Below are 13,159 nucleotides of genomic sequence, written 5' to 3' on the forward strand. Positions count from 1 at the left end.
AGAAGAAGAAGCGAGACTATAATAAATTAGACTGGCTGTGGGAATGATTGCAGAGACTGTTGCTTCTTCTACACTCTATCTTCCCTAAGGAAACTCCTGGTTTTAATTCTGTCACCAAGCTGATTTTCCTATAGGGATGCCAATAGCTTTCTTAGGATCGATTAGTAAATTGGACTCTTATGACTTGATCTGCAGAAAGAAAAAAAAGGAACGGTTGAATCAAGTTCTTAAACTTGAGAAATCTGAAACTGAAGCCTGATCAGCTCCTTTAGTGATCAATCCCTAATATGGATAGTTCCCCTGATCACTTTTTCATACACAGGGCTAAGTTCTGAAAACAGATGATTTCCCTAGTGGGCAGTATGTGTGGGTGGCCTAAAGTAAGAGGGAACTAAAGTCACCCTCTGGGACCAAACCTCAGAGAAGTGGCAGTGATAGCATTTATTGATTACTTCCTCTGCACCTGGGCACTTCCGATATGGCTATGTCTCATTAGATGTCACAGCATTCCTTTGCTCTGGGTGCTGCTATGTCTACATTAAGATGGGAGAGGAACGTAGTCTCAGTATTGCTGCTTAGAGATACAGTGCTTCCTTTCTTGGATGCAGAACAATGCCAGGGAGTTTCTAGCCTTGGATTTGCCAGCACAAATGCTTCACAGTCCACAACTCCAGGCACCCGAGCATGGCCACATTCCAGTATGGACCTTGCGTATCCTCCATCAGTCTGTGGCTTGATCCCCAGTTCAGCAATTGCAGATATATTAGAAAGGTAATAGAAGGTGTTCTGGTCATCGAGAATGTGCCTTAAAATGGAATTTTGGTACCTGGACCATCTTCTCCATTTTTGTTTCTAGGCTATGAAGTGAGAGGTTTTATTAAACTGTAAGTTCCCTACCATGAAGTGCTAGCAATGTGACCAAGCCGTTATGAATTGAAACTTCATGAATAGAAGCCAAATGAGCCTTTTCTCCTCATAAGTTAACTCAGGCAATTGTGATAGTGACATAAAATTGACTAACAGACATGGCTGGCTGAATGGTCAGTTTAGAATTTGTGCTGGGCTATTTGCCAGGCCATTCAAAGGATAGGTGAATCCAATGACTTTTTTTTATATATATATTTATAAAGAACAATGGCACCATATCCCTGAACTCTCCATCACTGCTTTTTGTTTTGATTTTTGTTTTTTGAGATAGGGTTTCTCTGTGTAGCCCTGGCTGTCCTGGACTCTCTTTGTGGACTCACAGAGATCTGTCTGCCTCTGCCTCCCTGAGTGCTGGGATTACAGGGGTGCACCACCATGCCCAGCCCACCACTAATTTTTTTTTTTTAAAGCTATGTTCTCACCAGCAGTTTTAGCTGGCCTGGAACTTGATATATAAAGCCGTCTGACCTCGAACTCACAGGGATCCACTTACCTCCGCCTTCTGAGTTCTTTGATTAATGAAAGTCATGCCTGGGCTGGACTCTTGTCTTCTTGGGCTATGCTCTTGTCTTCTAAGTGTTAATACTAGTGTACTAAGAAATAACCTAGCTTCAGTGAAGGGGAACATGTAACATTTATATATGCATATGTGTGCGTATGTATGTATACACACAAGAAAAGTTTATTTAGCAAAGCAAAGTGCACTCCAGGCAAATGTGAAGCAGGCTGACCTGACGGGGCAGCCCATTGGGTTCTTTCCTCCAACTAGGGATGCGTTTCTCCAACCTTCTTTCTGAGCTACCTTTCCTCGCTCTTCAGTCCGCAGCTCGGCTGACATATCTCCCATATCTCGATCGTCTCTAGGCCCTTTGCGCCCCTGGACTCAAAAGCCTGTAGAACCCAGGCCCGCTAGAACCTTGTCGTTGCTAGGCTGTTGCTAGGGCGGCTGTGATGGAGGGTTCTGAGAGGACCAACACGCGGCGTCCTAGTGACGGAATAAAGTTGGCGCCAGTGTCGCCAGGGAGTGCGTCACCATCGAGGGCGGTCGGGGGAGGAGCCGGCGGAGTCACGTGGTTTGGTTGCCTACGCGCTGCTGGGCCGTGGGAAGATGGCGGACGGAAAGGGAGACGCCACCGCCGCCGCCGGGGCTGGGGCCGTGGCTGAGGCTCCGGCGGTTGCGGGAGCTGGAGCCGGAATCGAGACTGAGTCCATGGCTCGGGGTCATCGCCCTGCATCTCCGGCGCCGGGAGCCGCGGGCCTGCGGCCGTGTCTCTGGCAGCTGGAGAACGAGCTAAGAGAGCAGGAGGTGTCCGAGGTCTCATCTTTGAACTACTGCCGGAGCTTCTGCCAGGTGAGGAGCGGGCTAGCTGGCCGAGGGTGGAGAGGCTGCGAGGCCAGGGGAAGAGGCCCCGGGTCCGCCTCAGCAGCGGGGAGCTGGAGGGGAAAACGCCACCCCCGTGTCTCCGCCGCGCCCCCGGGCCGGGTAGGCCCAGCTCTGCTTCAACCTCGACTTCAGTCACTGCCGGGGCGGGTTGCGCTGGGCGGTACTGGAGAGCTCCCTGGAAGGGCTGTGCCCTGTCGCCGTTGCCTAGGTCCTGGCCGGGTGGCTGGAGCGCCACTGCCCCCCTGAGGGATCCATTGCCAGTTCTTGCAGGGAGATGCTTTTTTAAGTAGTGTGCGGATCTCCAAACTGGTAAACCCTGGCTCTTCTGAATAATCAGAAGAGGTGGTCTGGGGCCAGAGACTCATCTTTGGAGTCAGCATCTTTTGGCTTCCCTAAGATACGACGAATGGTTTTGGATGACGTCTAGGGCTTCATTAGGGATTAACTGAGACGTTTGGATGGCTGGTTGGTTTTTGTTTTTGCCACTTTGGGTGGGTGTGAAGAGATGTTTGTGCCGTTCTTTGACCTGTTTTGTGTTCATTTGCGGATTGTACATTCATTGCGGGAATGGAGCTGATGAGCCCTATAGTGGAGATTATTAGTCTTTGAGTAGGAAGAGGTCGGGAGAGAGACGTATAGACTGGCCTCTTTTGGCAGTCGGGTGATTGATCATTTTTGTGCGGGTCCCAATCTATGGGGGCTACACTTAAAAACACGGAAGTGATCACACTGCAGGTTTTCCCCATGTTTTCAAGTGCTTTACAAGTGTAAATGCTTGCCGTTATTGTTTCTGCTTCTGGTACCTGCGCTATCAGGTTTCAGTCATCCCTTAGCTCCTCATTTGGCGTACCTTAGAGAATACAAAATAATCGAAGTATGTTGGTAGTGTCCTCTTAATGAGCTGTTGAGTGCTGAACAGTTGTGGAGTTACAAAGTTGCAGTTGGGTAGCAAGCAGTTGCCCTGTTGGTCCTGAACAGAAAGTTATCTCTGTTGAGTTCTTTCATGTGTCACTTTTTGACCCAGAACCTTGTCTATTTGGAATTTTGTCTCTGCTAATCTCCCCTTCCTCAACCCCCGAGACAAGAATTTCTCTGTGTAGCCTTGGCTGTCCTGGATTCACTCTGTAGACCAGGCTGGAACTCACAGAGATCCTCCTGCCTCTGCCTCCTCAAGTTGCTGGGATCACAGGTGTGCGCCACTGTGCCCGGCTTCTGCTAATTTTCTATCCATCGGATCATTCCAGTTCTTGTGCATATATAATCTTCAACGTTGCCATTGTTGTCTGTTTTAACTAGTAATGATCATCTTGTTTAGGACAGGCATTTATTCCACCCATTTTTGCAACCCTTAGAATGGTGCCAGACATATTTCACCAAGCGTTGGGGAAACGTGAGTAAGACACAGTGCTTGATGGATGCCAGTATTTGCAGAGCACAGTGGCACATAGCTGTAATCCCAGCATGGAGGCAGGAAGATCTGTGCAAGTTCAAAGACATCCTGGGCTTCATAATAGGCTTCCTGACTAACCTACAGTGTGAAAGTCCTTTCTCAAATCCACATTTCACACAACTCCCCCAAAAGAAATGACATTATTTATCAGTGCAATTTTGGTAGCCATGAGGGAACATGTAATACAGAGATTGTGAGGAGACATGATACATGCTAATGAGAATGACAGAAGAAAATGAATAATGGGTATTGAGAGCTGGGAGAAGCCACTTTGAATAGGATAGATCCTCTGGCTTTGAGGATGTAAATGAATCATGTGGAGGCTTGGAGTGAGGGTGATGGAGGTAGAGCCGAGAAGAAACACAGAATCAGTGCTATGGGGGAGGAGGGAATCAATTGCAGTGGGACTGGGGTAGGAAAACAACTGTGGATTTTGAGTAGGGCTTTGAAGCTAAAGTTATCTACCAGCAAATAACCTGGGCGAATGTAGCCAGTCAGATTGAATCTTGTCAGAATATACTGTACATAAGTGTTCTGGAAAAATTGGCCATTAATTAGGTGGGTTGACTAGCTTTCTTGGTTCCACTCCCCCCCCCCCGTGTATCCCTGGTTGTCTTGGGGTTTACTCTGTAGGCCAGGCTGGCCTTGAACTCTACCTGCCTCTGCCTCCAGAGCTGAGATTTAAAGGCATGTGCTACCAGTACTGGGCTTTGGTTCCACTTTTGTAAGGCAGAATAAGGAACAGTTTATTGTATGACTGAAGATGGGAAGCCGGGAGTACGTAAGGCGCAGAGATTGCTTCGTAGTTCATTGTTGTGAAGGGCTGACCTGTGCTTCTCCAGTGTTTACTGTTACAGATTGTTCTCATCAGGTGTTTATTTAATGTCATCCTAGCCTGGGTGTGATGGTACATACCTTTAATCCATCATTCCGGAGGCAGAGCTAGGGGCCAAGCAGATGAGAGTGCAAGGCCAGCTTGGTTTATGTGGTAAACTCCTTGGTAAATTCCAGGCCATCCAGGTCTACACAGCAATACCTTGTCTCAAAAAGAAAGGGGGGGGGGATGTTCCAAAGACTTAAATTGAACCAGCAATTGTAACATGCTGTAATCATAATAAGAAATATGTCTACCTCAAGCCAGACCTTTAATCTCAGCAGGTAAGGAGGCAAAGACAGGTGGACCTCTGTTGAGTTCCCGGACAGCTAGAGTGACATAGTAAAACCTGTGTAAAGAAAGAAAAGAAATCTAGAATGTCTTAAAAGCATAGTGAGTATGATGTTTCGCCTATAATTCCTGCTCCACGGAAGCAGAGACGAGAGTTCCCCTGAGGAAGTTGGCTGGCCGGACTATGTGAAAATAGGAGCTCTTGTTTTAAGATTTACTTATTTTTATGTGCCCTTGGTAGTTTTTCTGCATGTGTATCTGTGTAAGGGTGCAGATCCTCTGGAACTGAAGTTATAGACACTTGTGAGCTGCCATGTGGCTCCTGGGAATTGAACCCTGGTCAGGTCTTGTGGAAGAGCAGCCAGTTCTCTTAACCACTGAGCTATCTCTCCACCCAGAATTCTGGGTTCAGGAAAGCTCATCAGAGACCTTGCCCCATTGTAAGGTAAAGAGCCAGCCTCTAACCTCCATTTGGAGAACGAGAACCAACTCCTAAAAGTTGTTCTTTGACCGCCATGATACTGCACATAAATGTTTCTAAAGGTAACTTTTTAAAAAAGCTTCCTTCCTTCCTTCCTTCCTTCCTTCCTTCCTTCCTTTTTTTAAATATGAATTTATTATGTATATAATGTTTTGCCTGCATGTACACCTGCATGCCAGAAGAGGGCACCAGATCTCATTATAGATGGTTGTGAGCCACCATGTGGTTGCTGGGAATTGACTCAGGACCTTTGGAGGAGCAGCCAGTGCTTTTAAGCCATCTCTCCAGCCCTAAAAGGAACTTTTAAAAAAAGATTAATGGAGTCAGATGGTGGTGGTGTACGCCTTTAATTCCAGCAGTTGGGAGGCAGCGGCAGGTGGATCTCTGTCATGGGACAGCAGGGCTACATAGAGAAACCCTGTCTCTCAAAAAAATATATATATATATAAACAAAAAAAAAAAAACAGATTCATGCAACACTTCATTATTTGTTGAAAAACTGATAATGTTTTAAGTTTGTAGTTTTTTGTTTGTTTGTTTTTTGCTAATATTTATAAGACCAAAATTCTCAGTCTGGGTTGGCAGGGTGATTCGGTGGATAAAAATGCTTCCTGCCAAGGCCTGATGACCTGGAATTGACCCCTGGAACCCACATGGTAGGAGAGGTTCTAATCGCTCGGGTTGTCCTCTGACATCCACATTACACTCTAGCATTTCCCTCAAATGAAGGAATGAAGGAATTAATGACAAGTTTAAAACATTTTTAAAGTCTTGGAACTGGTGGCTCTATTTGTAGCACAAGTTCGGAAGGTTTTTAAATTAAACTTCATTTAGCATACATGAAAGTACTAGAGAGGTGATTATACTATATTGTAAGAATAAAAGAATAACCAGACTAAGTAATTTTATGAGTAAACATGTTACACTTTCAGATTCTGGACTTAGAGCAGCGTCGCAGGTATTTTTTGTTATTTGTTGGTGGTGGTTTTGTTTTTTGAGGTAGGGTCTGACTGTGTGGCCTTGGCTGGCCTCAAATTGGCTATTAGACCAGGCTGTCCTGGAAGTCATCTGCCTGCTTCTGCCTCACAAGTGCTGAAGATAAAGGCTTGTATCATCATGCCCAGCTCAACTCCATAGATTTTTTTTTTCTTGGTTAAAATAAGTACTGCATATATCAGTATTAGTTATCAAGTAAAAGAATTCCGAGTCAAGTAGACCACATAATAATTGGCTCTCTGTGGGCAGGGTACACTTTCCAAGACTGTCCTAGTCATCTGAAACTGCAGGTACTACAAAAAAAGCTTTTTACACGCTGTTGTCTGGTGTCCGACACACCCTCACTCCTTTGTTTAAATAGGTTTGTTTTATAAGTCAGACACAATAACATCTTACCACAGAACAGAACAGTTACCAACAGTGTGCTGTACTGGAGATTGTATGAATGTTGTTCTCAAGATATCTTAGTGTGTCTTCTTTCTTGATGGCGTGAGATGACAAAATACTTAAGAGATAAAATGAATTCAAAGATGGACTTCTTATGGCTGCTTATTAGCTTTAAGCTATTCTATAAAGATCACTTGAACGCAAGCCTGAAATAACTGAATTGGCTACTTAGTAACATTGTAGCATATACTAGCTATTTGGGTATCTTGGACACAGGGATACTTATGTCCTCCATGGGACAGAGATGGGTCGTCCAAGGTTCCATCACACTACTTAAAGCAGTGTGCCATTTAACAGTTAGTACATTATTATTTGGGGACTTTTCCATTTGATAGTTTTGACTAACCAAAAATGGAGAGGGCTGCCGTTCTGACTTCATTTAAGTCAGCTCTGTGGGCTTGGACTTGTTGGCTACTCAATTTGCTCATTTGCAATTTGATTGTTAATATAGTATATTCTGAGTAAATACATTGTGAAGACTAAGACCATCTTTTAAAAAATAACAAAACATGCGTTTTTTGGCATGCTGGAAGCCCTGGGTTCAATACTGAGAACCCGCTAATCTGGGTGGGCTGTATGCAGGATCAGAAGTTCAGGGTCAGCCTCAGCTGTAAAACCAGTTTAAGGTCAGGGGAAGCTACATGAGAACCTGTCCAAAACAAAAACAACAACAACAACAAAAAACCCTATATCTACAGTTATTATGTAGTGGTGTTCAGAGTATTGGGATTATAGGCATGTGTCTCAAATCACCCTGCAGGACTGGCTTTTTAAGGCAGGACTCTGTATAAACCAGCCTGGTCCTTAACTCTTGATCCTCTGCCCTGCTCTGCAAATGTTAGGATTGCAGGTGTGGGCTAACACAGGAAGTTATTTTTTAGCCAGTGGTCTCAGTGCTTGGCAAGTGAGCCCTTCCTCTTGTTTTTGTTTGACACTTTGTGTGTAGTACCAACTTATTTTCTTGCTGGCAGTGTTTTAGTTGGTGTCCTTCTATTTGTAGCATTATTTTCACAAATTTCTTGCTTTCTGATTGCCCTTATCAATGGCTTGAGTTTTTAAAATTCCCTGTAGAGAATATCTTTCCCCCCTCAATCACACACACACACACACACACACACACACCCTTAAAGACATGTCTGTGTAGCCTTCGCTGGCCAGGAAGACTAGACCAGGTTCGCCACACCTGCCTTTGTCTCCTGAGTGTGCCACCACAGCTGCCCCAGCAGTCCTATTGTTTCACCCTCCAGAATGATGGGATTACTGGCACAACATCAGGCATCTTCCTCGATCATTCTCCACATGCATTTAAAAAAAAAAAAGATTTATTTAGTGTATTATGTATACAATGTTCTGCCTGCATGTACACCTGAACACCAGAAGAGGGCACCAGATCTCATTATAGATGGTTGTGAGCCATCATGTGGTTGCTGGGAATTGAACTCAGGACCTCTGGAAGAGCAAGCAGTGCTCTTAACCTCTGAGCCATCTCTTCAGCCCCTCTATTTTTTTTTAAGATTTATTTTTCTTTTATGTGCATTAGTGTATCACCTGAATATGTGTCTGTGTGAGAGTGTTGAATCTGCTGCAATTGGAGTTACAGACACTTGTGAGCTGCCATGTGGGTGCTGGGAATTGAACCTGGGTCCTCTGGAAGAGCAGCCAGTGTTCTTAACTGCTGAGCCACCCAGCCCTGAGCTTAATATTCTGAATATACTTTAAAAAAAAATTTTTTTTTTTAAAATCAGGCAGAGGGTGTAACAGGAACAAAATTTGTCTAGCATGCCACAGGGTCCTGGGCTCTATCCTTAGAACCACAGATATATCTACAAACTTTCATTATTGTATGGGAATTCCATTTTTTGTGTGATGTGAACATATCTGAGTTTGCATGTGGGCATGTCATCACATCACCCTTGTGTGTGTGGAGGTCAGGACAAATTTGAGAGAGTCAGCTTTCCTCCCACAGTGAACTCTGGGAATTGAACTCAGGATGTCAGGCTTGTGGCAGGACTTTTGCTTGCTGAAGCGTCTCCTTGGCCTGCAAACAAGTAACTTCAAACACATTAGCTTTTCTGCACTGCTGCCTTCTCTTGGGAGATGTCTGGATGGAAATTATATGGCAAATTGTTCTCTAAGCAGAAGCTAGCTTTGTAACCTGTGTCACCCAAACGTTGTAAAAAGTGACCCTTGAAGCCGTAGAAACTTTGGTTGCAGTGTCTGCTGGGGGACCATTGTTTCCTCAGCTGTTCTCTGGGACCACTGCTGTTTTTTATTCGGTGCACCCCACTAGTTGAACATTGTTAATTGTAAATAAATAGGAAGCACCACTAATTGTAAGACTATGACGATTGCCAAAGCTTAGGTGCTTTGTTTCATTCAGAACAGATGCCACCTTGTCTAGACTTAGCTGTCTTTGGTTGTGAGGGGCAGATCTCACTGTTTAGCCCAGGCTGACCTCCAGCTGAAATCCTCAGTTGTCCCGGTGCTAGGTGTACAGGTGTGAGCCGCCACATTCAGCCCTGGCTAGCTTGTCCAAAATAGCACTTACTAGTTATCACAGGTCACCGACTCCCAGCTGGAATACAAGTGTCACGAAATGGTTGACTTCAGAGAAGTTCCGAGCACTTCATGGGAATACAGCAAATATGATAGTACCTGGTTTGTTTTTTTAAATTTACTTAGTTATTAATCATATGTATGTGTGTACAACACAAATGTGGGCCTGTAGAGGTCGGCGGGCAGCTTTGTGAAGTGGGTCTTTTCTATTGTGTGGGCTCATGTAATTAAGTTAAGGTTATCAGACTTGGTGGTACGTGTCCCCACCCTTAGGACCATTTCACAAGCCACTATCTTGTTTGTTTTTGTTTGGGAAGGGTCTCATTGTAAGCCACATTGGCCCGGAACTCTTCAAGGAGCTGATGCTGACCTTGGAACTTCTGATCCTCTTTCTACCTCTGCGTGCTGGGCTTATGTATGGATTACCACTTGCGGTAGCATCATAATTTCATGGACTGTGTTGCCTTTTGGTTGTTATCACAGATATTTTAGAGAAGCTGGATAAATATGGTTATTTATATCCGCAACATAAATTTCTAGATTAAAAGAATGTTGATGGGAGCTGGAGAGATGACTCAGTGATGAAGAACACTGATTGCTCCTCTTGCAGAGAGGGTCTGAGTTCAATTCTCAGTACGTACATGGAGGTTTACACCATCTGTAGTTCCAAGGGATCTGCTGCCCTCATCTGATCTTCGTGGATACACACACACACACACACACACACGGTGCACAGATATATTTGCGGACAAAATGCCTGTATACATAAAACAAGTAAATCTTTCTTTAAAAAGCGTTGGTAGAAACTAGTCTATCAATAACTTGAACATTCATGTCCACCAGTCACTCATACTTGTGAGTCTTTGTCCCTATACATCCTTGCCAGTTTGGTGTTATTAAACTTAAATACTTTCCGTGTTAAAAGCATGTTCTCATCTTGTAAATTTGCATTTCAGCAACTTGAATATTTCTGTGTAAATTAGATATTTAACTAAAAAAATGTTATTTATTCTTTGAGAATTTCATGCAATATATTTTGCTCATATTCATCACCCAAAAATTTCTCTGAAATCTCTGCATCCACTTCTTTCTCACCCACCCAGCTTTGTGTCGTGTTTTGTTTTAAGCCCATACAGTCCAATATGTGTTTCTCAGATACTCTTGGGTATAGAACCGTTCCCTGGAGCATGATTAGTCTACCTAGGGTCACACCCTACTTCTAGGGGTCAATCTTAGGAAAAACTGACTCACTTCTAGCAGCTATCAGCTGCCTCTAGCCCTTCAGTTAGGGCTAGTGCTTGGTGCCTGCTTCTCTCCTCCAGGCTTAGATTTCGACTGATTTGAGCTTGTCTAGGTCTGTGTCACTATGAGTTACTATGTGCAGCTTTCCTGTCTTATCTGGGAAATACTGTTTCATTGTTGCCATCCACCACCTCTGGCTCTTACAATCTTCCCGCTCCCTTTTCCTCAGTGATCCCTGAATCTTTTTCAGGAAGGGATGTGATACAAATGTCTCATTTAGGGCTGAGCATGCCAAAGTCTTTGTTCTCTGCATATTGACCACTTGAAGGATTCCTGTGTTAATCACGATTTACTTAAAGAAACTTCTCTGAGGAGGGTTGAGAGGTGGGTATAGCAATGAGGTATTAGTTTAACTGTGTCCATTTTTCAGTATAATAGTAATCTCTCCCAGGGCCTATGATGTGTTTTGGTTACTCCTATAAAATGTGCACTATTTCACCAGTAAGCATGTTGTAACTAGGCCAGTCCTTGTTGTAGCTCTTGAGTTCACAGCTGGGTTAGACTGATGATTACTGTTCTCCACTGATAGTGTGCATCTAGCACTTTCCAGCACTATCATAGTTAACTAGCAGGGTGAAGTGTCCAGTTGAGTACCAGCTTGATGTCTCAGAGTAGAGTCTTCCTGTCAGATTCTGGAGGGTAACCAAGAGCAATGGCAGTGGCCAGTAAGGTTTGATAGTCAACAATTCCAAAAGAAGTCATCACTGGGCTTTCATTTGCCAGCATGTGGTATCCAATATGGGCGCACTGTGCCACTGTCTTAGGGTGGCGCTATTTAAACTATGTGTATGTGTACATTTCAGAAGCCTTCCACACTAGAGTTCCAGATGGCTTTTTCAAATGGTCTTTAGTGTTCTGGCTCTCCACATTCCCTCCATGACCCTGACTTCCCACTTCCAACTCCACTTAGCCTTTCTTTTTCAGTTATTTTCTCTAGCTCCTTTTTATCACTGTGTTCTATCTCCTTTCCTGTAGCAGCTATCTCCTTACCCCTGTGACCTCGTGCTGGTTTTCTGACCTTTGGGTATACTAAATGTAACAGATGTAAATATTCAAAGCTAGCACCCACATATGAGAGAGAGCATGCAATATTTGTCTTTCTGAATCTGGGTTACCTCAGGATGATTGCTTCCAGCTCCTTATTTACCATGAATTTTATTTTTCTCAACAGCTGAATAATATTCCACTGTGAAAATGTATCACATGTCATTATTTGTTCATCAGTTGATGGACATCTAAGCTGTTTCCATTTCCTGGCTGTTATGAATGGAGCAGCAGTGAACATGGTGAGCAAGTATCTGTACTAGAATAGAATCGTGTAGCAGGATCTCTTAATATTTAGCCTTGGCTGGCCTAGAATTATCTATGTAGACCAGGCTAGCCTCAAACACACAGATCTTCATGGCTCTGCCTCCCAAGAACTGGGATTAAAAGTGTGAGTCACCGTATCTGACTTGAAGTTTCTTTGTGTATGTATATGTTTCATTTTGTACATCTCCTTTTAACTTTGTTAATAAAAATAAGTAAATAGAAAACACAGCTAATTATAAGGTCATGAAAATTGCTAAGACCTACATGCTTTGTTTTCATTCCGATACAAATGCCTGCCTCCTCTTGCAGAGGCCTTCCTTTGGCTGTCTTTGGTTTTTGAGGGGCAGGTCTCAGTTGTTTGGCTTGCGTGTGGGGATGCTGGGAGGAGAATGGTTATCACATGTGTATTTGGAGGCTAGAAGTCAGATACCTTACTGAGACTTTTGTTTTAATTTTGTTAAAATATTACTTAAGTCATTAAAACTAGATTTCACCTAATCATTAAATTTACTCTGTAAATCTTGAGGGTGCTTGCCATGAGAGTGGGTCTTATTTTATGGCTCGTATTTCTAGCTTCTTAGTGTTGAGATTATAGGTGAGTATTAGCACACCTGCGCTAATCTTAAAATCCTATACTTTATGTTATGGTGGCTTACTACTTTACTGTAAAGTAGAAGTAGGAGAATCCGAAATTCAAAGCCAGCCTTAGCTAGATAGGGAATATAACCCAGGTCACATGGGACCTTGTCTCCAAAACAAAGCAGACACATAATAGCAAAGGCAAGGGGTTAAGGCACAGAGTCTGCTGAAGTGATTGGAAAGTGTGGTATGTGGTGACAGACTGTGGCTGTGAGACCCCCCCTCTTGCTCTCTCTCTCTCTCTCTCTCTCTCTCTCAAATGTTTCCTCTTTTAGTTTCTGTTGAATTGCAATGAAGAAGCACCCTGACCAAGGCAGCTTATGTTATAATTGGGGCTTGCTTACGGTTTTGGAAGATGAGTTACTGTGGTAGGCAGCATGGCAGCAAGCAGTCATGTCACTGGAGCATTAGCTGAGAGCTTATCTCTGAACCACAACAGCAGCCAGAGAGAGAGGGAGACTGGGGCCTGGAGTGGGCTTTTGAAACCTCAAAGCCAACCCC

The 13,159-nt window shown here is 43.9% G+C and overlaps 1 protein-coding gene across 1 annotated transcript in view; it reads left to right on the top strand.

The window, feature by feature from the left end:
- The first annotated feature begins 2,004 nt into the window (after positions 1–2,004).
- Positions 2,005–13,159, top strand: part of Rlf (RLF zinc finger) — a 60,231-nt gene continuing 49,076 nt past the window's right edge. Inside the window, exon 1 of the mRNA XM_021639478.2 lies at positions 2,005–2,278. Coding sequence (XP_021495153.1) covers positions 2,036–2,278 — 243 coding nt within the window. The 5' untranslated portion in view covers positions 2,005–2,035. The remainder of the gene's footprint in view (positions 2,279–13,159) is intronic.

The sequence above is a fragment of the Meriones unguiculatus genome, chromosome 3, assembly GCF_030254825.1.
Source record: "Meriones unguiculatus strain TT.TT164.6M chromosome 3, Bangor_MerUng_6.1, whole genome shotgun sequence".
NCBI classification, from domain to species: domain Eukaryota; kingdom Metazoa; phylum Chordata; class Mammalia; order Rodentia; family Muridae; genus Meriones; species Meriones unguiculatus.